Consider the following 27,352-nt stretch of genomic DNA (forward strand, 5'->3'; position numbering starts at 1 on the left):
CGTTAAATAAGAGTACCAATACTTTGATAATGTTTTACTCAAGTAAAAGTATAAGTACTTGCCTAAAGTTTTACTCAAGTAAAAGTAAAAAGTATCTTAAATAAAATATACTCAAAGTAAAAGATACTTGGTTACATTTTTGTCAGTGTAAGGATGGCTACATCTAAGTAGTGAAAAATCACAACGCCAGTTCACAACACGCTTGTGTGCATGCACACACACACACACACACACACAGTTTGATGGAGGGATTTTTATCCAATCAGTGAGAACTGGACGTGCACATTGATTGGACGAGGTTCTTCTAGGATTGTGATTAAAATTATTCTTTATTTTGAGAAAGAAAAAATGTATTTTTAGACACCATCAGTGTGTGAGGTATCTCAATGTTCTCATGACTAAACTCTAACATGAGACTGTGCTCTAACCCGTCACATAACAAGCTAAATGAAAGTCAGACATGTCAGATGGAGCGTATGACAGCTGCTAACGTCGGCCCTGCCCTACTTTACCTCTACATTACAGTTCCTTTATCCGTGTCCATCCTAGAGCTCCTCTCTGACCTTCATGCTTATTTAGAGCAGCTGATGTTTAAAGTTAGCAGAGTTCATCCTTGGTAGTGGGTTCACTCACTCATTTAACCCTTCACCACTGAAATCAGTTTGTTCATCCCAATCCTCCTAAATAATCCTCTGTAGCGTGGTTAACTACATACTAGGATTTAACACTGTTTGCTTCAGTTTGGTTAGATCCTGAGAAAAGATCGGACATTAGCATATGAACTTACATTATGCACAAATATCTAGGATATTAATGCAATCGTTCATACACCAACTGTCTTGGTCTATATTTTAATCCAAAGATTAATGTTTAATTTAAGATAATTAAATTTAATAGCAAAAGTTTATTTACTGAATCAGAAATTAGGAATCTTTGCTTATTCAATAACCAAAATATATACACCATTCTGTGTTTGATTTCAAAGAAGAGTCAGGTTTTTAAAAGTTAAGAATTTATTACTGACACTTTTAAAAATGACAATTTGAAACAGCTTGATATTAAAACTTGTTATTAAACAAACCTGTGTCTGGATGGACAGGGCCGGCTCTAGGTAATTTGGTGCCCAAGGCGAGAGTGCCCATGTGCGCCACCCCCCCCCCCCCCCGTGCCCACCCAAACCCAAGTCCACCCACGCACCACACATTGGAAAAAGCAACTCCACAGTGATTCCTTAGTTACTAATTTTTTATTTTAAATATTCACACAGCAACTCTTTAAAGTCAACAGCCTGAAGAATAAATGTAAGCTTGAAAGATAAGTAACCTGAGAATATTACAATAACCAACAACTCAAAATGTTGAGCAAATGTCATGGGGGGGGGGGGGGGGGTGCAAAATCAAAAGCAGCATTAAACTGTGCAATCAAAAGCAAAACTCAAACATCAAAGTGTCATCATAAAGAAAGTTCTACTTTCCATTTTGTTCTACTGCTGTGGCCAGTCAGCAGGATCCATGGGGCCAGCAGCTCACACATGTTCACACACCTGTTGAAGCTGATGATGGTGTCTCTTCAGGCTGTTGGAGTGGAGCACTGAGTCTGCTGGTGTTGGGTTCTACTTCTGTGGGAAAATACACACACACACACACACACACAAAGCAACTTAACCCTCTGATGCATGAATTAAGAACAGCGCCACTTTCATGTTCAGTATTCCTCGGTCATGTGCAGTGATGCTTTTCATTATTTTTAATGTTACTGGACTTTTTATTTTATTGATCTTTTTTTCATCTGTTCTATGAAAACATGAATAAAATGATCAAAAACAGGTGGAAGTGGGGAATATTTGAAAAAACTTATGTCTCACTCTCAGGTGCTCTTCAGCATCAGATAAATGTAGAACATGAGGAAGAAGAACCGGTGATCTGAGGCACTCTGAGGATTTCATTTATTAAACAAGGAAACACCGACGCGTTTCGGTACGACCTTCTTCAGGACATAAACCTTTATACCCTGAAGATGACTCACTATGTCACAAAAACTAACGTCCATCCTTTCTTACAAATTTACAGCCTAATTGACAATAACATCTTAAGGAGACAATTTCAGATGTGTGTGTTCAGATTATTTAATATTCTCAATGCTAAATCAATGCTGCACTGATTGTGCCAAAAACAAGTGTCTGGTGTGGATTTAAATAAATTAATTTTGCATATCGATATATGTGATAAGCCGTTTAATTTGAAAAAGCCCGTTTCTACTGCTGATTACAAATAGCCTAACAAGTAACTTACTCACCTGGTTCTAGATGCTGAGACTGTAGCTCAGTAAATGTGCTGCTGCTGCGTGATGCCTGGATGAAGACGCTGCAGCGTAAACAAGAAAGAGACGCCATAAGATGTCATGCTGTGTTTAGGCAGTTCTCACTCCCCGCCGGGCCCGGCGGCAGCGGGGGAGTCCCCGCCACGGCCGCGGCGGTGCCGCCCGCCCGATGTGAAGGACAAAGTTGAAATTTTGCTACACCCACACCTAACGTTCTTCTGATATGAAAATATTAAATTCATATTGTATGCGTACTTAAAACTTGAAACAACGTTCATAAAAGGCTGCAATCAAGCTCCAAAAACCAGTAAAAAATCTTACATTCTTCATCATCACAGTGAGGCTGGACAGGTGTAGAAGACAGTCCCGCCCCCGTGGTGTCAACAGGTGCCTGTGTGGCTGCAGATATTGTCTCACTGCATCTGGACACGACGATTCAAAAGTAAAATGAATGGGTTAAAGTTACAGATACTGTATTGTGTGTGTAAACAGCTAGCGAGGGTCCGTCCGTGGACCGTGCGTGGCAGGAGAGGCAGTTAGCTACAATGCTAACGCAAAAAGTTCCTTTGCAAAACTTATAAAATCTACATACCTCTGCTTTGGGCCCGTTTTTTTTTTTTTTTTTTCCTTCCTTCGCTTTCGGCATGCTGATCCCGATGGCTTAGGCGTTCTTTTCATCGTAAAATATCAAACGTTTAAACGCGACGACAACAGGATGTCCTTCTGTGCTACCCACACACGTGATCTATGGCACCGTTAACGGTCAAATGCTTCAGAGCGGTGGCCCAAGCGGGAGCTCGTCATGCAGCCAGATCATTAGAATTTAAATATCGATGTTTTAATTTCATGTCATTTCAGAGTGGAATTTTTAGTGTGTACAGAGTGCATTTCATATAACAAACATAAACTTAATAAACTTTTTATTTTGCACCCTGTTCATCAGATGGAGCCCCAGAGGGCCGCCTGTCAGCAAAGCCGGTGTCGGTACAGGATCTGCTCGGGTGCAAAATTGGCTCGGGGTCCGTCGACTGCCGATGACGTCTAAGTAGTTGATTGGCTGAACATTACGGAATTACGTAATCACGTTACGTTGTTATCACGTTACGTTGGTCCAGGCAAATCTTTCTGTTGGAAAGATGGACAACTTTTACAAAGAAATCCATCATTACCTCTTTGAAAATACACTTTTAGCATAGAGCTGCATGTATATTAGCAGGGCCAGATTAAGACTTTGTTGTACCCTGGGCAACAATATTCAAGGGCCCCATCATCACGACCCAAGGATCACCATAATGTGGTCACATACAGAATATTTTACTGTAATATGCAGTAAATATACTCAATACTTGAATGCCTGACATCACGTAACCCGCTCAGGGTAACCTTTGACCCACCTCGTGTGGACTGACCAATGAGGAGAGGGTCTTAACTTGAGGCCCTCTCTTCATTGGTCAGTCTGCATGAGACTGATTCTCAACTGACGTTCAGTCATTGGCAGCGAAGCGTCTCTGTGCAGCGCAAAAGCCCGGGTGGACAGTTTGTTTAATGTAGGGTGATCATATTTCCATTTCCAAACAAGAGGACAGGGGATCTGTGCCTATGACGTCACACTATGGCAACGCCACACAAACCATGTTGGGACCCATTTTTTTGTAAGAACTAAATTAATATCAGATTCTGCCAATAAAATGGCTCTAAAACTATTCATATGTAAATATTTAGCATATTTAATGCAAAATCTCATTTTTCTGCTTTAGTGCTGCAACAAGGTTTTATTAATAATAAATTATTATACCTTTTGTTTTACTACAGCATCGGTACGCTTCCTGTGCACAGATTATTAAGGATGCTTGTTTCAGCTGTGAGATTAGACGATAGGATCAATGAAAAAATAAGTTGTCACACACTCCATGGAAACTTTCAGAGAATCCACAAATAGTGGCTTTCAAATGGTTTTGTTACTTTTACCAAGTTTAGAAAAGCAGCAGATGAGACAACATGTCTGATAATTTAGTTTTTCATCTGATAATATTAGAACATGTCAGTAATGTCTGAGGGGCTTTTATAAACACTGTATAACTAACACTACTGGAGAGGGTATGAATTACACAGAGGCTTCTGGGGAGTCCAGTTATGGGGGGGGGGGGGGGGGGGGCATTTTACCTTGGCCCCCAAAATGTCTTGAAACGGCCCTGGGTGTGTGACTGAGTTTTGAGGGTGATCTGAACTGTATCAGATGTATAAATATTAAATGTGTATAACTTATTGTTTTATACAGGTAAAAACGTGTCGTGGAGATAAATCTACCTACTTTTGACTTTTCAACACTTTGTTTTCTTGTTTTTATTGAACTATTTCCTGTCCTGTCTGTCTCTCATCTTCCTGCGTCTCCTCTAAACTCTCCAGAAAATCTGCTGCCTGTATTCTTACTTTTTCACCTCATCAGTTACTTCTGAGCAGATCAAAGGGATCTCCTGACCGTAAAGCGGAGAGCGCATTTCGATGCTGCATCAGTGAGGTGAAATCACCACAGCACAGGTGATGAGCTCCGCAGTAGCAGAGCGCTTCAGGCACAAATAAGACAGAAAATAGAGAACATGTGCGGACATGAACGATCGTGTGCTAATTCTAGTTTTTTGGTTGTGCCACTTTGAGAATGGACCGTGCGCTGGAAGCAGCAGCCTGGATCGCTGCGCAACAACGATCAGCACGCTGTGCCGCTCTCTGTGCTCTCTGCTCAAAAGAGTCCATAAATAATGTAATATAGGTAGAAAACGGCTCCCCTGGATGTGTAGGATATACAGTTCCCCCATAATTCGATCTCTGCTCCTGGATGAAAAACCGGACATTTTCATCAATACAAGAACCCCCCCCCGGACGCCCGAATAGAGAGTGAAAAGTAGACATGTCTGGGGAAAACAGGACGTATGGTCACCCTAGTTTAATATAAAGCGGGAGATTACAGATACAGTACTTTGCTCGTGCCCTTGCTCCCCTGGGCCCTTTAGAGTTCGTGGGCCCTGGACAATTGCCCAGTTGCCCGTATGGTTAATCCGGCCTTGACCCACTGACAAGCCGACTCTGATCATTGGCAGCTCCATAGTCAGAAACGTGGCATTAGAGGCTCCAGCAACCATAGTTAAATGTTTACCTGGGGCCAGAGCGGGCGACATTAAATCTTATCTGAAACTGCTGGCTAAGGATAAGCGTAAATACAGTAAGATTGTTATTCACGCTGGCGGTAACGACACCCGGTTACCCCAATCGGAGGTCACTAACATTAATGTTGCTTCGGTGTGTAAGTTTGCCAAAACAATGTAGGACTCCGTAATTTTCTCTGGCCCCCTGCCTGATCGGACCAGTGACGACATGTTTAGCCGCATGCTGTCCTTCAACCGCTGGCTGTCTAGGTGGTGTCCTGAAAACAACGTGGGCTACATTGATAATTGGAAAACTTTTTGGGGAAAACCTGGTCTGATGCGGAGAGACGGCATCCATCCCTCTTTGGATGGTACAGCTCTTCTTTCTAGGAACATGGCCAGTTTTATTAGTCCTCCATGACTACCCAGGGTCCAGACCAGGAAGCAGAGTCGTAGTTTAACACACCCCTCTGCAGCTTCTGTACTGTTACCCACCCACTACCCCATAGAGACAGTGTCCTGCCCACGGCCAAAATCACACAGATTAAATATCAGGCTTATTAAAGCAAATCATGGAAATCTCATAAATATTAGAACAAATTCAACTGAGCAGAAGACTAGAAAAATTAAATGTGGGTTGTTGAACATTAGATCCATTTTTTCTAAGACTTTGTTAGCTACCAAAACCAAATGATTTAAAGATGCATTTCCTTTGGTTACTGTCATGGTCTGCATCTCCCCTCATGTGTCTCCTTGTGTTCTCCATCCCTCTCTAGGTTCTCCTTTTGTGTCTCCTAGCGCCCTCATGTGTCTCCTGGTGTTCCCCATTTGCCCCCAGATCTTCTGCCTTCTAGGTTTCCCTCCTCAGATATTCCCCTCCTGTGCTCCCGTGGCCCCCTGCAGTCACGCCCCTGTAGTTTTTCTTTCCGTAGTGTTTTCCTTTAGTTTCAGATTCCCCCCTTGAATATTAGTTATGTTTGTCTGCCCTTCTGGTCTTTAGGTTTTTCTCCTAGGTCATTTTCTTTAGCTGCAGCTGTTCATATTATTAGTCTCTCTAGTGTGTTTTTCCCATCAGTGTTTGAGCCCCCCCCCCCCCCCCCCCCCGATTATTAAGTTATGTTCCCTGCTCTTATTGTCTTCAGGTTTTATTCTTAGGTCATGTCAGTTTCCTCCCTGATTAGTAATTGAGTTCACCTGGTCTCTCTCTCCCCACACACCTGCAATTCATCTCCCTCTCATCCTCCCCAGTGTATATAACCCTGTCTGTGTCTCTATGTGTTGTCGGCCCATTGTTCTTGTCAGTCTCGTCTCGTTCCTGTTCCTAGCTTCCAGTGTTTCTAGTTCTCTAGTGTTTTTGATGACTCCGTTTAGATTTTTGATTTTTGGCTCACTGCCTTTGGATTACTACCTTAATAAAGGATTTTTACTTTATCCTCCACCTCTGCCTCGTTCCTCTGGTATCTGCATCTTGGGTCCTAAAACATCCTCCTACACCAACTCGTGACAGAATGGACCAACCATCCAGGACCCAGCAGAGACTCCAGATGTACAGATACGATGGTGATCCTGAGACCTGCTGGACTTTTATTCAGGACTGTGCTGGCTGCCTGGACTTAAATTCTTCTGAATTCAACAAGGTGTCTTTCATGGTGCTTTGCCTGGGAGGCAAAGCTCTGCGGTGGGCCACCAGCTACTTCGACCATCACCCCATAACAGATGTCTCCTTTTGGCGCTTTGCGAAGGACCTATTATTAACCTTCGGCTCCACTCCACCACCACCTTCCGTCAGTATCTCCACGACCCGGATTTACCAAACCTCCCTACCCTCACCCGGTCCGGACAGCACCACCTCTCCATCTCCGGTGGGCTGTCAATCCTCATCTCCATCTGTTTCAGCCGGCACCATCGCGGAACCTTCGATGGGCCGAGCCACCACACCTCCACCAGGTCCAGTTGGCATTGCCGGCGTTATCCCCGCACCTCCTAGGAGCCGTGCTCGTCGCAGACGTCACCACCATCACCAGCAGTCCCCAGAGTTGTGCCACCTATCCAAGAGGCCCCTGCAACCTCAGCCCGAGCCCCTTCCATTAACCAGCAGATCATCCACTCGTCGTCGACGTCACCACCAACACCAGCAGTCTCCTGAAGCCAGAGCTGTGCCGCCTGTCCAAGAGGCCCCTGCTCTGCAGTCCAAGTCTGAGCTCCACCTGCCTTCACCGTATCCAGTCCCAGAGGCCGCACCTCAGCCTGTCCAAGAGCCTCCGGTCCTGCCCGTCCACAAGGTTCCGGTCCCGCCCGTCCACGAGGTTCTGGTGTGTCTAGTGGTATTTGTTAGAACCTCCAGCCCCAAGATCAAGTGAACCCTGTGTAACAAACAAACAATGTGAGTGTTTTAATTGAATAAGGAAAACATTTTTATACCCAGGTTTCTTTCTCGTCTGTTCTTATCTTTTTCTCTTAGCTTCTTAAAGGGAGTAGCGAAGCATAGCAAGTTAAAACATAACAGGAAGCAGAGTAAATGTACATATATTCCTATTATGCAATGTGTTTTGAGGTGAAGTCACAGTAGGGTTGTGATTTGGTGGGAACTTTACTGCCAGAATTTCAGTTTGTGTATTTTATTTTGCAATATGCACACTGTTTGTTACATTGGTCTTTTATTGTGAAGGGTTCTCATGTAGGAACACATTTTCAATGTGTTGGTTCCGGTGGTGCAAAAAAGAGATGCACGCTCATGAGAGGTTCAAGCATGGACTGTTAAACAGAAGTTCAGAGATTTTTCTTTTAAGATACTTATTTCTGCCTTTAAGCACGGGTCAGCCAACGAGGTATGTTTTATGTATCATAAGTGTCATTTTTTGTTGCTTCTTACCGTATTCTGTCTCACTGCATTTATGTGTTGTTTTAGTTCCACCGTGGCACAAGACTGAAGAACTTGATGCTGTAACCACAAGATTTACTACCAGTTAGTCGAGTTCATGCCATCAGTGACAGAACTCTTTATTGACGTAAAGAAAAACATTAAAGAAAGGGCAGAAGTAAAACAGCAGGAATGATCCTTGTAGATTGTACATCCTCGATACAAGTGCTGCATCCCACGTTGTTGTCCTTTACCCTAGATCGGGGTCGCTTCCAGCCCATGAGCCAACACTTCCTGTCCTGGAAACCACAAATTGCGGCCATCAAGATGTAAATGTTGCTTAGAAATAAATGCTGATAATTAGCTTAAACAGCACGCCGGCATCAGGGAGGCTTAGGTTGTTTATAAGGTTAGATCATGGTGGTAATGTACCACAGTCGTGTCCTTTTTACAAAACATTGTGTGATGGCTGTTTAAAGGGGGTATGGGGATGGTCCATCTTTAGCATTTGTGTTTCTGTGCTTACGATCCGTGTTCGGTTGTAGTCCAGTACATGGTTTTCCCTTGTGCAGTGGTCTGTTCCAGCTGATTTCTTTTGTGTACTTTCTGCTTCTTGTTTCGCTGCTCTTGTGTTTCTTTGATCTTTATGATCTTTATTTCACTTTACTATGTTCTATTTTCATGTGTTGAGTTTAGGAATGAAACGATTCATTGAACGATTCAAATGGTTTGATTCATTAAGTTCATCGAGTCATTTCTCACTGATTCAAAGGTTGGTTAATTGTGCGCACCACAGTCTGAACACATTTACTGGTGCACCATGAGATGGTCTAGGTGCTGTGGAGGAAAAAAGAGAAACCAGCAAAGACAGAAACGACTGGAAATGGAAGAAATGGTTTATTTATAGAGCGCCTTTCACAGATATAAATCACAAAGCGCTGTACAACATGATAAAGATCAGGGCAAATTCCTCTAACCAATAAAAACATCAGAAAAACAATAGCAGTGATAAAGTATAAACTAAAATCATGAGTATAAACAAAGTGAAGGTGTGAACCCGAACAAAGCCATCATTCTGAAACATTTAGGGAGGGAACGCCTGGATGAAAAGGTGAGTTTTTAGATGATTTTTAAAGACGTCTACAGTGTTAGAGAGAGAGATTTGAAGGCAGACTGTTCCAAAGTCTGGGTGCAATAGTCTGAAAGGCCCTGTCCCCTTTGGTTTTCAGTCTGGTTCGAGGAACAGCCAGGAGGTTTTCAGATGTGGATCTAAGGTTCTGAGAGGTGGTGTGTGGGGATAAAAGCTCAGATAGGTAGCTTGGAGCCTGGTTGTTAAGAGCTCTATAGGTCAGGACTAAAACTTTAAACTGTATTCTATATTCTACCGGGAGCCAGTGGAGGGACTGTAAACCTGGAGTGATGTGAGCTCGTCTGCTGGATTTGGTTAGGAGTCTGGCTGCTGCATTTTGGATGGCTTGAAGGCGTGAGAGGGAGGTTTTGCTGAGACCAGTAAAAAGAGCGTTACAGTAGTCTAAGCGTGATGACACAAAGGCATGGATGAGTTTTTCCAGATCTGCAGTAGAAACCAGTTTACGGACTTTTGAAATGTTTCTCAGTTGGAAGAACAAGAGCGGGAGATGGTTTTGACGTGTGAGTCTAAACTTAAAGCTGGATCAAAAATAACTCCTAGGTTTCTAATGTTGGCCTTGGCTGATGGGAAAAAAGGAAAAAATGGTCCTAAGTTTGGGATCAAGAGTTGAACTACGGGCAGATTGGCTAATGCTAAGCTAGCGTGTTGCACGCTCACGATTACGTGGAGTTCCAAAAAAAGTGATGGTTGTGAATATCTCTACAAGCGGAAGAAAAATCCCCACCAGCTTGTTGTGTGGATGTGTGCAGCTGCTACCTGGAGTCAGGTTGTTGCTGCTGAGAGTCGGCAACTGGAGTCTGCTCCAGACACCGCAGCAGGGCTGTAGCAAGCAGCTGTAGCATGTAATTCACAAATGTTTCCATATTTCAATACAGCTTAGTCTGGATTATGTTGCCAACCTGTACATAATACAATAGATAAGCCACCATTACATTGTTACTGGTAGTTATTACATGTTATAATTTCCAGAAGCTTGCTGCTGAACACGTGACTGAAATACATAAATTGTACTGATTATATGTGACTTTAGATATGTTTAGACTAGGATGAGTGATGGTAAACCTTCACTAAACGTCATGAGTGATGAAGGAAGCCATAGAGATAAGGAGACGTGGATGCGGGACCATGAACAGAGACGATGGGGTCTACACATTGGATCGTGCATGGGACTGTGTCATCAGTGAGGGGAGAGCGGGCAGCAGAGGGCGACGTCCTCTGCTGCCCGCGGATAAACGGAGTAGGAAGTGACGCCACCATCAGAGTCAGCTCTGAGGAAGTTTACAGCCACGAACAAAACTGTCAGCAATGTTAAAAAAAAACCTTTTCTGTGTTTTAAAAAGAACCAAAAATGCAACGTCATACTAAAACAAGTCACTTTAGTGTTAACCCTCTCAGGCTCAAAATAAGTCTTGATAAAAGGACGAACAACTAAGTCCTTCAGGGGAACTTCTGAGTTAAAAATACTCATGAAGTACGTATGTGGAGTAACCAGGTAGGTAGGTTTTTACGTTGCTAATCTGCAACGCCTGCCTCCAGAGGGTTAAACAAACTATTAAATCTGAAATCAGCTTTAGTTTTCAGTTTGTTCTCAATGTGCATGGCATAACGGATGGTGGCCCTCGCTAGTTTAGAAACTCTGGATACGGCCCTGCTACTGTCTCTCATCAGAAGCGCACGCGAAGCACCGCAGCTAGAGAGGAAGAAGCCTGTTGTTTTTCAAAATAAGGTAAAAAAAAATTTAACATTTCATGATATTTTAATTATTTCAAACTGTGTGTGTGTGTGTGTGTGTGTGTGTGTGTGTGTGTGTGTGTGTGTGTGTGTATTTTCTCATAGAAGAAGAACCCAACACCAGCAGACTCAGTGCTCCACTCCAACAGCCTGAAGAGACACCATCATCAGCTTCAACAGATGTGTGTGAACATGTAGGAGCTGCTGGCCCCATGGATCCTGCTGACTGGCCACAGCAGTAGAACAAAATGGAAAGTAGAACTTTCTTTATGATGACACTTTGATATTTGAGTTTTGCTTTTGATTGCACAGTTTAATGCTGCTTTTGATTTTTCATCCTCACTCCAATGATGTTTGCTCAACATTTTGAGTTGTTGGTTATTGTAATATTCTCAGGTTACTTATCTTTCAAGCTGACATTTATTCTTCAGGCTGTTGACTTTAAAGAGTTGCTGTGTGAATATTTAAAATTAAAAATTCGTAACTAAGGAATCACTGTGGAGTTGCTTTTTCCAATGTGTGGTGGTCGGGTGGACTTGGGTTTGGGTGAGAGGCGTGCAGGCACGTGGGGGGGGGGGGGTGGGGGCACATGGGCACTCTCGCCTTGGGCGCCAAATTACCTAGAGCCGGCCCTGCGGGTTGCGATTTGTTGTGGTTGGACTTTTATGTTGAAGAGCTGTTCTTGGCCGGCTGTGTGCAGAGTTCCGGTTCGGTTGTTTAGAAGAAAACGAGCTAGTGTGATCGGAGATCGTTAACGGTGTTTCTGCTGGAGTTAAGACGTGGGCTGCGGCCAACAGTAACCCGGAATAAAGATCCGAAACGGAAACAACAAGTTGGAGTCATTAGCATCTCTTAGAAAAGGCAACAAAAGTGTGTTTTATAGGTGTGGTGGCTTTTGTTGAGCCGTGGCGGTGCGACACGAACTAGTTTAGCCCAGCAGAAAGGCCCCGCGGCTGGCTGGACCCAGCTCGACACAGCAGCAGAGCGGTAAGCTTCATATCACTCTAAAATGTCGGCTAACTTTACTGTACACGTTCATTTACGGGCATTAGCAGCGTGCTAGCATTAGCATCCCACCTGCTAACGCTAGCATAACATGCTAGTAAAGTTAGCACCCAGATTAATGTGGATTCGGACGATTTTCGTGGAATAAAACGTGATCTGGGAATTGTGATGAACGCCTTTTTACACCAGATGATAACCTTCCACTGACTGTAGCAGCAGAGCGCCTGTGTGTGTTACTCCGTGAGTGTGATGTGATGTTAGCATCCAGTAAAGAAATCCCACATCAGCTAAAGAGCAGCGCGACTAAACGAGGCTGAAGTTAACCTCCGATTCGGGAAACGGCTAAAGGGCCATTACACACAATTTTCTCTACTCTGACCTTATTTAATCTCCTCTACCTCAAAAACTACAACACCCACACTATTCAGACCTGTTCTAGAATATTCTACCATAAAAGCAGATCAAATTAAACAGTATAGGATTTGTGGTCCTTTCCCTGATTTGTGAAACTTCAACAAAGCCTGATTTATGGGGGTTTTCAGCATCTGGCCAACGATGGAACAGCTGTAGCTCAAAAACTACAACAGACACTCTGTTAAACCTGTTCTAGATTATTCTACAATAGCAGATTGCATACAACCCTGTTTTGGATTTGTGAAACTAGGGCTGCACGATATTAGGAAAACCTGCGATATTCGATAACAGTGCTTAATATTGCGATATCGATATTACTCACGATAAATGAACAAATACTAAAGTATGCAGTGTTGATGTCGTCTGGCGTGTGACGTCTGCTCTGGGTTCAAAGCAAACAAAAACTAATGCATGAATTCCATTACAACATAACATTTTTATTGCAAAAACATGCATCTGCACCTGCTACTGTATTAGCAGCTGCATCTGCTACTGTATTAGCAGCTGCATCTGCTACTGTATTAGCAGCTGCACCCGCTACTGTATTAGCAGCTGTACCTGCTACTGTATTATCAGCTGCACCCGCTACTGTATTAGCAGCTGCACCCGCTACTGTATTAGCAGCTGTACCTGCTACTGTATTAGCAGCTGCACCCGCTACTGTATTAGCAGCTGCACCTGCTACCGTATTAGCAGCTGCACCCGCTACTGTATTAGCAGCTGCACCTGCTACTGTATTAGCAGCTGCACCCGCTACTGTATTAGCAGCTGCACCTGCTACTGTATTAGCAGCTGCACCTGCTACTGTATTAGCAGCTGTACCTGCTACTGTATTATCAGCTGCACCCGCTACTGTATTAGCAGCTGCACCCGCTACTGTATTAGCAGCTGTACCTGCTACTGTATTAGCAGCTGCACCCGCTACTGTATTAGCAGCTGCACCTGCTACCGTATTAGCAGCTGCACCTGCTACTGTATTAGCAGCTGCACCTGCTACTGTATTAGCAGCTGCACCTGCTACTGTATTAGCAGCTGCACCCGCTACCGTATTAGCAGCTGCGCCTGCTAATGTATTAGCAGCTGCACCTAATACTGTACTAGCAGCTGCACCTGCTACTGTATTAGCAGCTGTACCTGCTACTGTATTAGCAGCTGCACCTGCTACTGTATTAGCAGCTGCACCCGCTACCGTATTAGCAGCTGCGCCTGCTAATGTATTAGCAGCTGCACCTAATACTGTACTAGCAGCTGCACCCGCTACTGTATTAGCAGCTGCACCCGCTACTGTATTAGCAGCTGCACCCGCTACTGTATTAGCAGCTGCACCCGCTACTGTATTAGCAGCTGCACCCGCTACTGTATTAGCAGCTGCACCTGCTACCGTATTAGCAGTTGCACCTGCTACCGTATTAGCAGCTGCACCTGCTACTGTATTAGCAGCTACACCTGCTACCGTATTAGCAGCTGCACCTGCTACTGTATTAGCAGCAAAACAACAAACTGCTAGCATGCAGTTTCTCAGTGACTTTAAAACATCACCTCCACCATAAAACTTTCTCTGATGCTCCAAATACAGAAAAACATCCCTTACCAGGGTTTTTAGAATAAATAAAAACATCATAAAATAAGTTTAAATGATAAATAATAGTTAACATCACTTAAATGCAACAGCAAATTCTCTCATTGCTACTGAACATGTTCTCCACTTATGTGGTTATGATATGAGGCTGTTGCTGTAACTGGGAAGTGAACTGTGCTGGGCCAAACTAGGAGAATATTAAGATTTTCTGAGGGAAAGAGAAAAACAATTGTCTACCTTTCAGAAGAGGAACTGGCAAAAAACCACATGGAAAATATGTGAAAACGTTTGTTTTTAACCCCAAATTGAACAAGTTTACCTAGATCTTATTCATCATTATTTATATATTTTTTTCATTTCCATTTAATACTTGTTCAGCTGCTGTTTTGTACAGATATTTTTATTTCTTCATACATTCTTATACATTTACATACTGTGTATTTTGTTGTACAGTTACTTTATTCTCAACTACAACTTATATATATTTTATCTTATTCCTTCCCAGCTAAATTTAGCTTTTATTCTAATTTGTATTGTATTGTGTATTTTGTTGTAAAGCTATTCTATTATTCAACTTTAATTCAGATATAATTTACTTTACTCTTTCCCAGTTAAACTGACCCTTCATTTTAATGCGTGGTGTACAGTTTATTTTTATTTTCAACTCTTAGGTCACGAGCAGTTGTGTAAGGCATTTCACTGCATTTTGTACTGTGTATGAATGTGTATGTGACACATAAAAATTGAATTTGAATTTAAAAAGCAGCTCAGATGATGAAACTGCAACTATGATTCTGATAACAAGCTAACAACGTGAACTAGCTCCTCTAAGATAAGCGGCTAGCAGAGCTTCTGACTGACAGTTTATGTGCAGCAGCAAATCAACTATCCTGATTAACAAGGTTATAAAGCTCATAAATGAAAAATCACTTTGATGTGTGGGGGAACTTTTCCAGGCCCTCTTTAGCAGGGTGGGACTGGGAGGAGAGTGCTGTAGCCTTTTAGCTGGAAGCTAACCGGAGCCTGGGGCTAACACTAGCGACATGAAGGTGGGTTGGTTCACCGGCACGTGTCGGAGTCAGCCCGGTAAAAATGATTAACGACACCGAGCGGAGTCACGTTCACGTTTGAAAGCAGCAAAGAGTCCAGTAACATCAGCATGAAGTGTGTTTGATAACAGAGCTGTTCTCAGGCTGGGTCTTCCCTAAGGGGAAGGATCCATTTTATGGAGTTGCTTGCTGGTCAGCCAAAAACTGCTGAGTCACTCAGAAACTATGGGTTCCTGTTGCCGGGCAGATTATTCCACCAACCCCCACAGAGACAAATTACATGTCTTATCAGCATACCAGAGCAGGGCTGAAAGGACAACGCCCTGAGACTTACTTTAACACATGATTACTTAAAAAGAACATTTAAGACAGGAAAATACATTAAAGCTTTAACTCTCACCAACACTCGTCTGCATGAGCGTCAGAAATCTGATCAAATCAGCTGTAAAATAATGAAAACAACAGTAAAAAGGCTCCTTTGCTTTTTAGAGTCCACATCCAGAAGGCTGGAGCCGTGTTTCACTGACAGGCTGTCAGGCTAACGCCCTGATGAGCTCAGCTGGGACAAACTGGTCTGATGTTTAGGTAAGTGAAGATCTGCTTCTCCAAGGCCTTGAGATGCTAGTAAAAATAATGTAGGCAGTGCTAATGTTACTTTTCTTCTCCTCTGAGGAACACAGAACGCTCAGATGTTGGAGCTTCACGTCACCTACTGAGGAGCACCAGTAAAGAGACGGCGTCTGGACCAGACCAAAGTGAGTGATGACACTTTAGCCCTACACCTCAGCCTCTAGGAGCCACCCTCATCATCATTAACTCATTCACTGCCATTGGCGACAAAAGTTGTCATTTTAAAAGGAACCCAGGTTACAAAACTCTGTGCTTCTTAAAAGATAAATGTTAGTATCAGTTATATTAAAATGGTGTAAAAACCTTCTTGATGTCTTAATCTTTATAAAATTAGTAAAAATGGTTTAACTCGTAGGTCGCCATTGTTGTTAGCGTCGCACTGCACTCTGGGTAGTGACGTCATATGGTTGTACCTCGGTTGCACCGGCGGCTTTGGGACCCTGTAGTGACTGTTGAGCGACATCAACACGTCATCTGTTCAGCCTTTTCACTTTGAACCAGAGCGAAACATTAATGATGACATCACTGACCATGTGTCACAACATGAGCATCAACATGAAGAGCACGAAGGGCGGGATGAAGCGAGAGCAGGACAGAACCGGTGGTGCGTGTGCAGCAAATGCGTCTCCATGGTAACCGAGAGGGAGAGAGCTCACATTTGTGTCAGCAGAAGTTATCTGTAAGCTATCGTGTGATCAGATTTATTCAGTGATGAATGATTTAGGAGAATTTTAGCATCCAGAGCTGTCGTGTGCTTCATAGATGATTAGGATGTTCAGTGTGTTAGCAGAGTTTCGTTTACCCAGCGGTTGGTCCAAGACTCCAAAATGAATCTCCAGGATTAAAAAGGAGGAAATAAATCCATATATAGAGCGTCTGTTTCACGGGCCTTCACTGGTGGTAGCACACACTGATTGCAGCCACTAAACACCAATGCTCCCTTTTATTGGTCACTTTATGGGGTCAAAGTTTAACTTCCTCTACAGGTACTTTTCAGTATAAAAGCATACATGTATATACACACACATTCTTATCTACATATTTACACAGATGCATAACATAACAGAGCATAACAGAGCACATTAGACTGATGCTTAACACAGTGAAACCACTTGAATCATTGTTGCAGATATTATATATGTGGACAACACTGAGTTGCTACACTTACTGCTTGTTTTACTGACGGGAGAGCTGAACGTTCAGCTTCATCCGTGACGAGTGGCGTGTCCGATGGTTGGCTGAACGTGACAGAAGCAGCCGGAGCGGGTTATGGGCTCAGGACAGCGACCCCCCCCGTCTCCTACACATCTGTGGTCCCTCACACTCTCTATTGGACGCTCCTATAGAGAAACCTTACATAAACAAGTGCGTGTACACACACAGGTGCTCTCAAAAGTATGGGCTTGGGCACGTTCAACACAGGTCTTAAGGCTGTCGTTGCCACTAAATGCACTGTGATTTATTATCGTGTGATTGTTCAGTTAAACAATGTTGATTTTATATTTCATCATCAGGTTGACGCAGTGATAGCTTGCTCCTGATGTATTGTTCAGGGTGTCCCTTTTTTTTTTTAAATCTTTTCTCTTTCTGCAGGTCTAGAAGCAGACTCTAGTTCATTATTGTTTATTTTTGTGGAACCTCCCACCCCCTTCCCCCCATCTCCCCGCCTCTTGTCTTTTCCTTTCTCTTTCACCTCTGACTCCGTGTCTGGTCGGAATTACAAAGCATTCAACAACAGTAACAATAAAGTTTTAAGTATCAGGCGTGACATTAAAAGCAGACGCTTTGATGCTCCACCTGAGAGTAAATCTGTAAGGCTTGTTACCAGCATTCAGACATCAGTTCTGTTTGCTTCACAGCCAGACAGGACACGGGGAAGAAAAAGAGAGACGAAATGAATACACACCCAAGCATCGTTCACAGGATCTCTCAGGGAACATCCGTTCTCTGAGGGTTTTTATTAGCAAGCACACACAACACATCACATCACACTCCTAAACTGCTCCGTAGAGATTCAGGTGGAAAGCTGTTTAACGTAGGGAGTAAAAACAATACCACAACTCCCTCAAACAAAACCAGGTGCATTCAGTCAACATGCTGTTTCCCATGGGAGTATAACTGATAACGCAGACCAGCGTGGTCTGAGGAAGGTCATTGTCCTCCCTGTTGGACGGGGAAGAAGAAGAAGAAAATATCATTTCTATAGCGCCTCTCAAGATAAAAATCACGAAGGTCATACAAAAGCCAGCCTGAACAAGTGAGTCTTCAGCTGCTTTTTAAAGGAGACCACTGATGTCAGGCTCAGGGGGAGAGAGTTTCAGAGTCTCGGGGCCACAGCAGCAGACAATCTGTCACCTTTGACCTTTAGCCTGGTGCTGCACAACCAGTAGGCTTTGATCACTGGACCTCAGACACCTGCTGGGGGTGTAGGGACTAAGAAGATCACCAATGTAAGATGGTGCTTGTCCATGTAAGGCCCTATAGACCAGAACCAGGATCTTGAAATGAACCCTGAAGTTGACTGGCAGCCAGTGAAGCTGGAGGAGAAGCGGGGTGATGTGGGTGTGTTTGGAGGACTTGGTCAGAAGCCGAGCACAGGCGTTCTGAACCACCTGTAGACGGTTCAGGGAGGTTCTGCTCAGACACGTGAAAAGAGAGTTACAGTAGTCTAAGCGTGAGGAGATGAAGGTGTGGAGAACTGTCTCAAGTTCAGAGCGGGACAGAATGGGACTCAGCTTAGCAACGTTCCTGAGATGGAAGAAGGAAGAGCGAACAAGAGAACTGGCATGAGAATCCAGGGTGAGAGCTGGGTCAAAGGTCACGCCAAGATTCCTGACAGAAGGTTTGGTGTGAGAAGCAAGCTGACCAATAGAGTCTCTGACTTTGGGAACCAGCTTGTCTGGGGCACAGATGAGGATCTTAGTCTTATCTTCATTCAGCTGAAGAAAGCTTCCACCATCCAGGTTTTGATAGAGTCTAAGCAGGTGTGTAACAGCTGCAGCTTAGACATCTCATGGGGCTTAAAGGAGATGTACAGTTGGATGTCATCTGCATAAAGATGGTAAGAGATTCCTTTGAAGGAGCTCAGGATGTGCTGAAGAGGAAGCAGATAGAGGAGGAAGAGCAGAGGCCCCAGCACAGAACCTTGTGGGACACCAGGGTTTCCCTTACATAGGCGTAGCCGTGGCGGCCCGCCATGGCTGGATTCCCACTGCCACGCCTACAAGATCCCAAGTTTTTATTTTTTGTGCTGTTTCCCGAAGAAGTAGCGGGAACTACCATGTTGTCGCTTGTGATCTCAGCCGGCAGGCAGCAAGGAGGAGCAGGCAGGGCAAGGTGCAGTTACAGCATAAGTTACTGAGTTTAAAATTAGAAAGGTAGCAGTGGATATAATGCTTTGTGGTTTACATGTTTCAGCAGCATTGAGATAAACGAGTGTTGACGATCTTGACAGGTTCTCCTCCCCCCACCAGGCTAAGCATCACTTATTCATGTAAAATTTATTTTGCAGTTTTGAAGAAATTTGGTTTTGGTGATAAATTCACTTCTTGGATTCAGCTTCTTTATTCATCCCCTAAAGCCAGTGTTCACACTAATGATGTTTATTCTGATTATTTTGCGCTGGGTCGTGGTTGCCGTCAAGGTTGCCCTTTGTCACCTTTACTCTTTGCCATTGCCATCGAGCCGCTGTCCATTACATTAAGATCTTCTTCTGTATTCAAGGGAATCCCCCGTAATGGAATTACACATAAAGTATCATTGTATGCGGATGACTTGTTATTATATATGACTGACCCTGCTCGCTCCATTCCTGCTGTTTTAAGTATTCTGGAGAACTTCAGCTTGTTTTCAGGTTATAAATTAAATTTAGGGAAAAGTGAGTGTTTTCCTGTTAATACGGCAGCACGTCAACTCCAACAGTCCGATCTACCCTTTCGTCTTAGTCCCTCTGGGTTTAAGTACTTAGGGGTTAACGTGACTCGCTCTCTATCTGGCCTTAAATCAGCAAATTTGTCTCCTCTTTTATCTAGGATCACATCTGATATTCAAAGATGGGGTAATCTCCCGCTTTCTTTAATCGGTAAGATTAATGTCGTTAAAATGAATATCCTACCAAAATTTTTATTTTTATTTCACTCAATTCCCTTATTTTTGCCTAAACATTTCTTTGCTTCACTGGACAAGATTATTGGTTCTTTTATTTGGGGAGGGAAGCCGCCTAGGGTTTCTAAAACGTTGCTGCAGCAATGCAGATTTAGTGGAGGACTTGCATTACCTAATTTTCTAGCTTATTACTGGGCCGCTCACATTCAAAAACTCTGCTACTGGCTAAAATCTTCTGGTTCCTCGTGGTGTAAATTGGAGCTATTATCATGTAAGGGCTCCTCTTTACCAGCTTTGCTCTATTCCTCTTTACCCGTAAAACCCTCTTTGTATACTGATAATCCGGTGGTTCTTAACACACTCAAAATCTGGTTTCAGTTTAGACGACACAATAATTTTGTAATGCCATCCTCTTCGGGTCCTCTAACCAGCAATCATTTGTTTCCCCCTTCACTTTTGGACACGACATTCTCAGTGTGGTGTGACAAGGGTATAGGACAGTTTAAACATTTATATGTGGATGGTGTGTTCGATAGTTTTCCCAATTTGTCTTCTCGTTATAATCTCCCTATTACCCATTTGTTTCGCTATTTTCAAATTCGAAATTTTGTTGCCAAGTGTTTCCCGAATTTCCCCTTTTTACCTCCAGAACAGCGGTGGGAAACTATGTTAAATTTTATTCCTCATCACAGAGGAACCATTTCGAAACTTTATGATGCTATTCTGTCTCTTACTAACCACTCTAAGGTTAAGCTTAGGGGTATATGGGAAGGAGAACTAGGAATTGGAATACATGAGGAGTCTTGGGAACAGGCTATAGCAAGGGTACGATCTTCCACCTCCTGCGCTCGTCTTGGACTTATCCAATTTAAGGTCATTCATAGGGTGCATTTCTCTAAGTCTAGACTTTCTGAACTGTATCCGGAAGTGGAAAATAAATGTGATAAATGCCAGGGTTCTCCTTGTCACCTTAGCCACATGTTTTTTTTGTGTCCTGAGCTACAACGTTTCTGGACAGGGTATTTTGCTATTATGTCAACTGTTCTTGGGGTAACTCTTCATCCTTGTCCTCTGATTGCGGTATTCGGGATTCCTGACCGCTCACTTATACTGGACTCCACACAAAAGGATATCATTGCCTTCACATCCCTATTAGCGAGACGTTTGATATTGTTACATTGGAAGTCTGCTAAGTGTCCTACTGTTTCCCAGTGGCTTAAAGATGTCATGTTTTTTTTAAAACTTGAAAAAATTAAATATACGCTGAGTTTTTTTCATAAGTGGCAACCCTTTATCTCTTATTTTACTAGTTTAGAGGTATTACCTGTTTAATTGTACTTCTGTTATTGTTATATTCCGGTAATATGTTTGACGGTTGTGTTGATCTGTGTGGGACGGGGACGGGGGGGTGGGGGGGTTTGGTATGTTTTTTTTTTTGTCTAATTGTCTTGTCCCCCCTTTTTTTTTGTTGTTGTTGTTGTTCTGTCTGATTGTTGTTATTCACCTAGAAAAAATGAAGAAAGGTTAATTGTATTTTGGTAATTGCAAGTAGTGTTGTTTTCTTTTTTCAATAAAAATATAATTAAAAAAAAAATTCATGTAAAATTTATTTATTTTTTCATGTCTGACTTTAACCGCATCTAATACTGTATTACGGCGTGAGCGCAACAGCGACAACTTAAGATCGATGTGTGAGCAGCCTGAGAGGTCGGGTGTTTTCATCGGAACCCTTAAAACCTCCAGCAGGCTACGCTGCACTATTGACGTGTTAGCGCGCGGCGCTAACAACTTAGCGACGTGACATGTCCCGGAGAAAGCGTAAAAACACGTTGGACGCTCTTCTGAAGCGGGAAAATAACACCGCTTCTTAAGCAGAGCACGACGCCGCCTCGGCTCGTTCACCCTCTGCCGAGCCGGACTGAGCTCGATAACATTGACCCAGCACAGCCACTGGGTCGATGGAGCTGCCCCGTGACTGCCTGATGGAAAACCAGCGGGTTTCATCAGACTCGTAAAGTTTCTTGTTTTTGCTGGGGACCCCCTGTATTTTACCGCTCCCTCCTGCAGTCTTCTAGCTTAGTGAACTAGACCAAATTCTTGCTTTGCAAAGTTTGGTCTAGGCACGCTCCATTAGAGCCTCCGCAGCTCCTACCAGGACTCTGGCTAGCCAATCACAGCTCTCTAGAGGGGTTTCAAACACATAAAGAGCTGTGATTGGTCCATAATGGTGGGCCAATCATAGTGCTCTATCTGCTTAGTGAACAAATCAGAGCTTTATCCGCTTTGTGGGCCAATCAGGGCACTCTATATGCCTGGTGGGTGGGATGATGCAACAGAGTGAAACAAGAGTATGTCACATTCATTGTCCAGTGGAATGCGGAGATCATTTGAAAGACAACGGTAGAACCCGCCCCACAACCGAGAGCCGTCAATGGAGCGTGGCCAGACTAAATAATACATTTATTTAGTCTGGCTTTCCAGGCTAGCAGTCTTCCCCTATTAACATTTAAAATGATTCTGTAAATCCGTGTATCAATAGAAACAATCTCTGCCTCTGCCAGCTGCAGTAAATGTAGTTTCCATATAATAAATAAGAGGTGCATTCATCTGTGTATCTCCTTTGATCCGCATGAGTGATATTCTCAGCACCAGAACAGTGAAGCAAAGAAAGATTCCTGAGTTTGTTAGTAATTTTATTCATTAGGTGCATCTGACCTGTTCTATTTTTCTCTGAAATGAGATCAAATCAGTGCTTCTATGGGTTGTCTCCACTCTGCACTGGAAACTTTTACTTTATTTAGAGACGTGTCATAATTTCTCCCCAAGGCCCCCCCCACCCCCCCACCGGCCCCACCGCCACAGCTGGAAAAATTCCTAGGGGAAACACTGGACACCATGGGTAAGGGAGGTGGTGGAGGCTGAAGGAGAGATGCTAGATCTAACCTTATTGACTTTGTCCACAAAGAAAGACAGAAAGTTCTCACAGTCTGCAACAGAGTGGATGGAGGCTGTAGGAGAGGCAGGAGAGACGGTGCTGCTGATGGTGTTAAACAGCACCTTGGGGTTCCCTTTGCTCTGGGACACCAGGTTGGAGAAATAGGAAACCCTAGCGTCTCTGACTGCAGAGTAAAGCCGGGCGTACACTGTGCGACTTTTTCACTTTTTTGAGCCGATTTTCCAGTCGTGCGAGAATCCACGACATCGAGGCGAGTTTTGTGCCGAGCGTCGTGTCGTGTACCGGGGGTTACGAGAGGTGATTAACACCACGTGACCAGCCGCCGATCAGCAGTCGTGAGGTCGCAGGGACTTCTGGTGTGTTTAATATTTCGCTCGTCCCTCGTGAGGGTATCGCACTGTTGAAGCGGCGCTGCGAGCAGCTGCGACCCAAAAAAGTATCAGAACCGCTCACGGCGCATGCGCGCGCAATCCTGCATCAACGCCGGTCGCTCGCTATTTCCCTAATAACACACGCTGTTCGTTTTTATTTCTACACGTTTTTTTACTCACAGAGATTGTCAAGAAAGCGTGTTTGTCGTGTTCGTGTCAAATTAAACTGATCACAAAACACAGATTTACTTTCTTTATTTCGTTTTACTCATCCAACCCCCATAAATCGCTGTGTGTCCTCCTGCAGCACTCCCGAAGGACAACAGGCAAGACAAGACAAAAAAGTCTGACGTGTTGAGTAAAAACTGCTATTTTTAGCATATTTTAGGGCCGACGTGTTGCTACCAGACGTACAGTGTGAGCACAGGACTCGTGAGATCTGTTCTGCGAGGAAGTCGTACAGTTTGAGCTGAAGCTGAACGCTACGAGTGAAAAAGTCGCACAGTGTACGCCCGGCTTTAAAGGATGTCAGAAGATCCTTTAGGTGCAGCAGATGGACGTGGAGATGGGTTTTCTTCCACAAACGCTCAAATGTTTCTGCATTGGCGCTTCAGGCTGCGAAGGCTGTCATTAAACCAGGGAGTAGTCTCTATCAGTTGCTCTTCTATCAGCTTGAATCAGTCGGCCCATTCTCCTCTGACCGCTAGCATCAACAAGGCATTTGGCCCACAGGACTGCCGCATACTGGATGTTTTTCCCTTTTCACACCATTCTTTGTAAACCCTAGAAGTGGTTGTGGGTGAAAATCCCAGTAACTGAGCAGATTGTGAATTACTCAGACCGGCCCGTCTGGCACCAACAACCATGCCACGCTCAGATTAGCTTAAATCACCTTTCTTTCCCATTCTGACCTTCAGTTTGGAGTTCAGGAGATGGTGTTGACCAGGACCACGCCCCTAAATGCAGGGTGGTAGAGACGTATGGAGACGGTCGTTCTGAGACATGAGACTGTGTGTTTTTGGTGAACATTAATGCAGGAGTGTGTAAAACAGCTCATGTTTAATTAAAATTAAATAAAATATTTATTTAACTTGACATAAATTGTAATGCTTGACTGTTGTGCTACAGCCATGGGAGGAACATTTTGGGTCCCAGCCAGATTCTCTGCTTCCCTGCTGCTCTCTCCATCATCATGCTGCTCCTTGCTCTGCCTCTCCACTTGTCTCTCCTTCACTCACCTCCTCCACTTCAGCCTACTTGTCTAATATATTAGCCACATGTTAGATTCCCTTCAGTCACCAATAGGAACGTTGGGAATATCACACGTATCACGGTACAGATCACTCAGAGGGAACTGGGTCACGATAAAGAACAATGAGCATCTTCATCTAACGTTACCTCAACATCTTCCTCGGCTTCCTTCCTCTTCTTCTGAAAATGCGAGCAGAAATGAGTCTCGGTGGGAACATGACCCGACATGAAGCTGTACGCTGTTACCGATCTGGAATTACGCATTAACGACAGACCACATTGACTACGTTACTGTTCACATGTAGCAGCGTGCGTTAGCATGAAGCTGGTTTTCACAGGTCTGAACTAAAAATGCCTTCTTCTAACGTAAGGTTCCTTTCTTCCACCTTTTCTCTCCCTGTAGTTTTCTTTAACTCGTGAGAGCAGCGCACCGCACAGAAGCCGGCTCCTTCGCACACGGGGAAAAACAGCAGCACTGGTTTTTCAAAGTAAAATACATTTTAAAGTTTTGTTATATTCAAATTCATTTTAAACTGTGATAATTCATTCTCTGTAGTTTTGTGTCAGTTTAAGGAAGAAGGAAGAGCTCCTGAAGAACTGAGGCCTCCTTTGAACCAGAAGGACATGGAGCCCCTCAACATGAAGCAGGAAGAGGAGGAGCAGCTTGATGAGATTAAAGCTGATGCCACCAACATTTCATTCTCTGCAGTTTCTCATCAGGTTAAGGAAGAAGGAAGAGAAGTTCTGTTGTCACAGTTTGATCAGAACCAACCTAAAGACAGAGATCTTCCAACCAGCAGCACCACTGACCAGATGAAAGCAGAAAGTGGTAGAGAGGACTGTGGAGGAGCAGAAACTACCAGGAATCCAGATCTAAATCTTTATGAATATGATTCTAACTCTTCAGAGACTGAAGTCAGCAATGATGAAGATGATGACCAGGATGGCAACAATTCTGACTGTCAGCTGAAACTCTTGTCAGATTCTGAGCCAAACACCAAAGATCATAACAAAGACTGGAAGGAGAGCAGGTCTTCTAATTCACATGTTAAGGCTGTCAAATCTTTCAGCTGCCCAGAGTGTGGTGAACAGTTTCTCCATGAGCGGTCTCTCCAGAAACACATGAGAGTGACAAGTCATTCAGGACTGAAGTCTTCAAGCTGTTGTGTTGATAAGAAACGTGTTAGAGTGAAGCAAAATGTAGACTCTAGCAGGAAAGTTCAGACAAAACTAAAATCATTTAGTTGTGACAACTGTGGAAAAAGTTTCAGCTCCATATCAAATTTAAACAGTCACATGAGAATTCACACTGGACAGAAGCCTTTTGCTTGTGAGCTCTGTGGACAAAGGTGTAGGGTAAAGTCTAGTTTAAACAGTCACATGAGAGTTCACACAGGGGAGAAGCCTTTTACTTGTGAGCTCTGTGGACAAAGATTTAGTCATAAGTCACATTTAAACAGACACATGAGAGTCCATACAGGACAGAAGCCTTTTGCTTGTGAGCTCTGTGGACAAAGGTTTACCCAAAAGGGAAATTTAGACACACACATGAGAGTCCATACAGGACAGAAGCCTTTTGCTTGTGAGCTCTGTGGACAAAGGTTTACCCAAAAGGGAAATTTAGACAAACACATGAGAGTCCATACAGGACAGAAGTCTTTTGCTTGTGAGCTCTGTGGACAAAGATTTACCCTAAAGGGACATTTAGACTCACACATGAGAGTCCACACAGGACAGAAGCCTTTTGCTTGTGATCTCTGTGGACAAAGATTTAGTGTAAAGTCAAGTTTAGACAGACACATGAGAGGTCACACAGGGGAGAAGCCTTTTGCTTGTGAGCTCTGTGGACAAAGGTATAGGGTAAAGTCTAGATTAGACAGACACATGAGAGTCCACACAGGACAGAAGCCTTTTGCTTGTGATCTCTGTGGAAAAAGATTTAGTGTAAAGTCAAGGTTAGACAGACACATGAGAATTCACACTGGACAGAAGCCTTTTGCTTGTGAGCTCTGTGGACAAAGGTGTAGGGTAAAGTCTAGTTTAAACAGTCACATGAGAGTCCACACAGGACAGAAGCCTTTTGCTTGTGATCTCTGTGGACAATGATTTAGTGTAAAGTCAAGTTTAGACAGACACATGAGAGTTCACACAGAGGAGAAGCCTTTTACTTGTGAGCTCTGTGGACAAAGATTTACCCAAAAGGGAAATTTAGACACACACATGAGAGTCCACACAGGACAGAAGCCTTTTGCTTGTGAGCTCTGTGGACAAAGATTTACCCAAAAGGGAAATTTAGACTCACACATGAGAGTCCATACAGGACAGAAGCCTTTTGCTTGTGATCTCTGTGGACAAAGGTTTAGTCGAAAGACATATTTAAACACTCATTTTAGAGTCCATACAGGACAGAAGCCTTTTTCTTGTGAGCTCTGTGGACAAAGATTTGCTCAAAAGAGAAGTTTAAACTTTCACACGAGAGTCCACACAGGACAGAATTAATGAACGTAAATAAAATATATATTTTGGGACTTCTGAGGGTGTTGAATGAAATGTGCTACTGATCTGGAAGCTCTTTTAACTAAAATGAAGAGAGGGTGCTCGCTGCAGAACCACAAAGGCGGAGCTGCACCATAAGGTGGAGCTGCACCAGGGTCAGCCCCGCCCATTCACGCAAACTCAGCCTAGCCCACTGACTTCCGTTTTTGTTTTTCAACTTTATCGCAAACTAACCTGACCCACATGAATTACGGCTGTTACTGCTTTACAAATGTTAATGCTATGTTCTATGCTCCA

The 27,352-nt window shown here is 43.6% G+C and overlaps 2 protein-coding genes across 3 annotated transcripts; both read left to right on the forward strand.

Moving 5' to 3' along the window:
- Positions 1 to 6,566: 6,566 nt before the first annotated feature.
- Positions 6,567 to 11,724, forward strand: LOC129160653 (ESX-1 secretion-associated protein EspI-like). 2 transcript variants are annotated; one of them, XM_054737637.2, is made up of 2 exons: positions 6,567 to 8,287; positions 11,306 to 11,724. In XM_054737637.2, exon 1 carries the CDS (start codon positions 6,968 to 6,970, stop codon positions 7,817 to 7,819), a length of 852 nt encoding a protein of 283 aa, XP_054593612.2. In that variant the 5' UTR covers positions 6,567 to 6,967; the 3' UTR covers positions 7,820 to 8,287; positions 11,306 to 11,724. The 2 variants fall into 2 exon arrangements, with proteins under 2 accessions (XP_054593612.2, XP_070404772.1); XM_070548671.1 differs by lacking the exon at positions 11,306 to 11,724 and adding an exon at positions 8,368 to 11,161.
- Positions 11,725 to 14,020: 2,296 nt separating this feature from the next.
- Positions 14,021 to 27,087, forward strand: LOC107373272 (gastrula zinc finger protein XlCGF57.1-like). The gene is made up of 2 exons (XM_070548584.1): positions 14,021 to 16,002; positions 24,963 to 27,087. Exon 2 carries the CDS (start codon positions 25,184 to 25,186, stop codon positions 26,663 to 26,665), a length of 1,482 nt encoding a protein of 493 aa, XP_070404685.1. The 5' UTR covers positions 14,021 to 16,002; positions 24,963 to 25,183; the 3' UTR covers positions 26,666 to 27,087.
- The last annotated feature ends 265 nt before the right edge of the window (positions 27,088 to 27,352 follow it).

Source organism: Nothobranchius furzeri, chromosome 2 (assembly GCF_043380555.1).
Source record: "Nothobranchius furzeri strain GRZ-AD chromosome 2, NfurGRZ-RIMD1, whole genome shotgun sequence".
Classification (NCBI taxonomy): domain Eukaryota; kingdom Metazoa; phylum Chordata; class Actinopteri; order Cyprinodontiformes; family Nothobranchiidae; genus Nothobranchius; species Nothobranchius furzeri.